Genomic DNA, 3,509 nt, shown 5'->3' on the forward strand with positions numbered 1-3,509 from the left:
GATATAGATACAGATATAGATATAGATATGGATATAGATATGGATATAGATATAGATATTTTCCCCATCCAAGTCCACAGACTCCCAGAAATCTATCCAAGAGCCCCAGGGCTTCATGGTCTCTAAAGGTCCTGCATTTATCCCTAGTCGATTTTCTGCCCTGGAGCAGGCATTAATTCTACTTTCACAGCAGCTTCTGGATCAGAGTCAGTGTCTAATCTCTCCACGCTCCTTCAGGGGAAACCGTCTTACTCCAGAACCCTGGAATCACCAAGTAGGTTAGTGGACAGACTTACAGTCCGCTAGCCATTCCATGTCCCCTTCCCTCCTTTTTGCTCATTCTGTTCCCCTGTATGGAATGCCATCCTCCACTTTCACTTGGGGAAATCTCACTAAGCCTTCAATGACCAACTTACAGGCCATATAACATATAAAAAAGCTCACTGAATTTGGAATCAGAAGAGCTGAATTTGAATTCTGGTTCTGCCACTACACTGACCTTGAGTAAATCTCTTTATCTCAATTTCCTCATCTGTAAAATAAGTTAATGAGGACCCAATGGTGAAACTGCAGACTAGGACTGATATTTTAGGGACTGCGTATCTCTCTTATGTACATCATGCTTTTAAAGTATATAGTAAACCTGACCTATAAACTTTTTTAAACTAATTTTTTCATATCAAAATTTTCCTTCTCTCTTTATCACTTCCTGTTACTCTCCCAATTGAGAAAGCAAGAAAAACAAACCCCCCTCTTACAAACATGTATAATCAAGCAAAACAAATTTGACCATGTCTCCCCCTCAAAAAAAATTTCTTGATCTGAGTCTTTTACTTCCCTATCTGGAAATGCGTAGTCTTTTTCATCCATGTGTAACTTTCAAAGCTGTCCTTCATGTTTGTTTTTCCTTCTGGCCTTCCTTTTGTTCTCCTTTGTATATTGAAAAAAATGCTTCAATTACCTTCCCTCCCTCCTTTTTTGCTCCCTCCCTCCTTTTCTTCCTTCCTTCCTTCTTTCCCTCCCTCCTTCCTTCCTTCTCTCCCTCCTTCCTTCCCTCCCTCCTTTCTTCCTTCCCTCCTTCCTTCCTTCTATCCTTCTATCCTTCTTTTGTTCTATTCTTCTTTCCTTCTTTCCCTCCCTCTCTTCTTCCCTCCTTCCTTTTTTCCTTCCCACCTTATTCTAGGATTCTACCTTATCGTTACTATTCTTCTTTTTTTCTGTATATCCTGTCTCCCATCTAGGCAGTAAGACTTTCAAAGGCAAGACCCCTTTATGCTGAATTGTGTCTCTAGTGCTCAGTAGTGTATCTTGCTATTCAGAACTCATACTGTAAATGTTTATTTTCTCATTGGACCTTCAGTAGCCAGTCCCCCTGCCCAGAGCGCTTTTATAAATCAAGAATCTGCAACTCAGGGAAAGCCAGTGTGCTGTGGTCACCATTTGATGGTGAGCATCCCTAGGAAGTTGTTTCCATGTGCAGTTGTGCCTGCTTCATCATATCTCATCAGTATCAGTCTAAGGGGCGTGATGTAGAGACCTGCTTGGCCAGGTTAGAAAATTGTACCCCCTGTTCATAATCGTCCACCAGTAACTTTGAACCTTCACTAGTTTGAACTTCACTCTGAACACAAGAGGTTTCTACCAGTAAATACTTGATGTAAAACTTGTACATTTATTAAAAAGTAATACTTTAAAATTTCCCTTGTGTACTACCCTTTCCCCTTATATATAACACCCTAGGGGTGACTGCTGGCCTTCCTAAGCTCCAGCTGTGTGTGTACGCACGTGTGCGTGCGCAGGAGTTGGGACTAAGGTGGAATTTCATCCTCTAATTAACCTAGTGATCACCTTTCTTTCATTCTCCCCAGGATGAGCAGAACTGCATAGAGACTGTAGAACTGGGCAGCTATGAGAAGTGCCAAGACTATCGAGCTCTCTTAAAGAAGAAGCATCGGTTTATTTTGCTTCGATCTCCTGGGAACAAGGTAAGAAAATATGTCCTTCGCCCCTTTCCTTCTCTCTGCACTTTCTCTATCTCAAGTCCTCATAATTTTTTTTATTGGCTAGTATTCATTTAGACATCACCGTAGTGCATTGGAGGGAGGAATTCCCTTCATCAGTACAGGTTGGCATCTCCTCTTCAACTCAGAGGCTTCGAGAGTTTGACAGAGGAAAGGTTGTGTGCTTACCTAGGGTCACACAGTCATTATGTACGACAGGCAGTACTTTAGGCCAGCTCTTGAGATCCATTCTATCATGACAACTATCAAAAAAAAATTTTTTAAAGAAAATGATAATAGTTTACATTTTACTATTATTATTCATGATAGCTTCCATTACTATACCGTTTTAAAGTTTACAAAGCACTTTCACAGCAATCCTGTACTACTGGTAATAATAATAGCTGGTATTTATATAGTGCTTTAGTGTTTGTTGTTGTTCAGTTGTTTTTCACTTTCCATGACCCCATTTGGCAAAGATACTGGAGTGGTTTACCATTTCCTTCTCCAGCCCATTTTACAGATGAGGAGACTGAGGCAAATGAGGTTAAGTGACTTGCCCAGGGTCATATAGCTAGTAAGTGTCTGAAGCTGGATTTGAATTCAGGTCTTCCTGACCCCAGGCCTGGTGCTGTAACTACTGTGCCACCTAGCTGCATCCTGCTTCCCCCTCCCTACTTCCTGCCTCTTCTCCCTGCTTTAATGTTTACAAATTGCTTACTTATCTAGTGTCCCACATCTAGCAAGTGTAATATAACCAGTAGACAAACCCAGGTACTCCTGACTGCAAGTACAATGGTCTTTGTATCATCCCGTTTGGGAAGATAGTCCTATAAGTTCCATGAAGGGGGAAGGGAAAGGACCAATCACTTCTATAGCTCCTACTATGTGCCAGGCACTGTGCTAAGTACTTTTGGACAAATATCTCATTTGGTATAAGCTTTGTGACCTAGCACTATGTTCACCATATTTTTCAGACCAAAAATAAGACATGTAATCTGACAAAAGAATATTTAATTGGGTCAGTAGTTAGAACACCAGGCTTGGAGTCAGAAAGATCTGAGTTCAAATTCAGCCTCAGACACTAGCTGTGTGACCCTGGGAAAGTTACTTAACCCCTATTTGCCTCAGCTCCTCATTTATAAAATGGGAACACACTGGAGAAGGAAATGGTAAATCACTGTAGTATCTTTGTCAAGACAAAGTCCATGGGGTCATATAGAGTCGGATATGACTGAACAAAGTCTGATAAAGGATATTCCTTTTGGAAAACCATATTATTAATTAATGATTTTTATTAATTATTAATTTAAAAATCATCCATTATACTTATTAATAATATCAGTATTTATAACAACAACATAATATCTAGTGCTTTAAGGTGTGCATCATCTCAGGTGAACCTTCTGACTACCCTTCCAGGTAGCCTCTGCGGTATTCTTATCCCTATTTTGCAAATGAATGAATGAACCCTTGCAAAAGGCCAGAGAAAGCCTTGGGAAATGCCCA

At 40.4% G+C, this 3,509-nt stretch overlaps 1 protein-coding gene across 2 annotated transcripts in view; it reads left to right on the plus strand.

Annotated features, from left to right (window-relative positions):
- The window catches only part of PLEKHO2 (pleckstrin homology domain containing O2), a 39,225-nt gene that overhangs the window by 13,610 nt on the left and 22,106 nt on the right, over window positions 1-3,509 (plus strand). For both annotated transcript variants that reach the window (XM_027851543.1, XM_027851544.1), the window contains exon 3: window positions 1,869-1,985. In XM_027851543.1, the coding sequence (XP_027707344.1) occupies window positions 1,869-1,985 (117 nt within the window). The remainder of the gene's footprint in view (window positions 1-1,868; window positions 1,986-3,509) is intronic.

The sequence above is a fragment of the Vombatus ursinus genome, unplaced genomic scaffold (genome assembly GCF_900497805.2).
Source record: "Vombatus ursinus unplaced genomic scaffold, bare-nosed wombat genome assembly UNPS02009205.1, whole genome shotgun sequence".
Lineage (NCBI taxonomy): Eukaryota > Metazoa > Chordata > Mammalia > Diprotodontia > Vombatidae > Vombatus > Vombatus ursinus.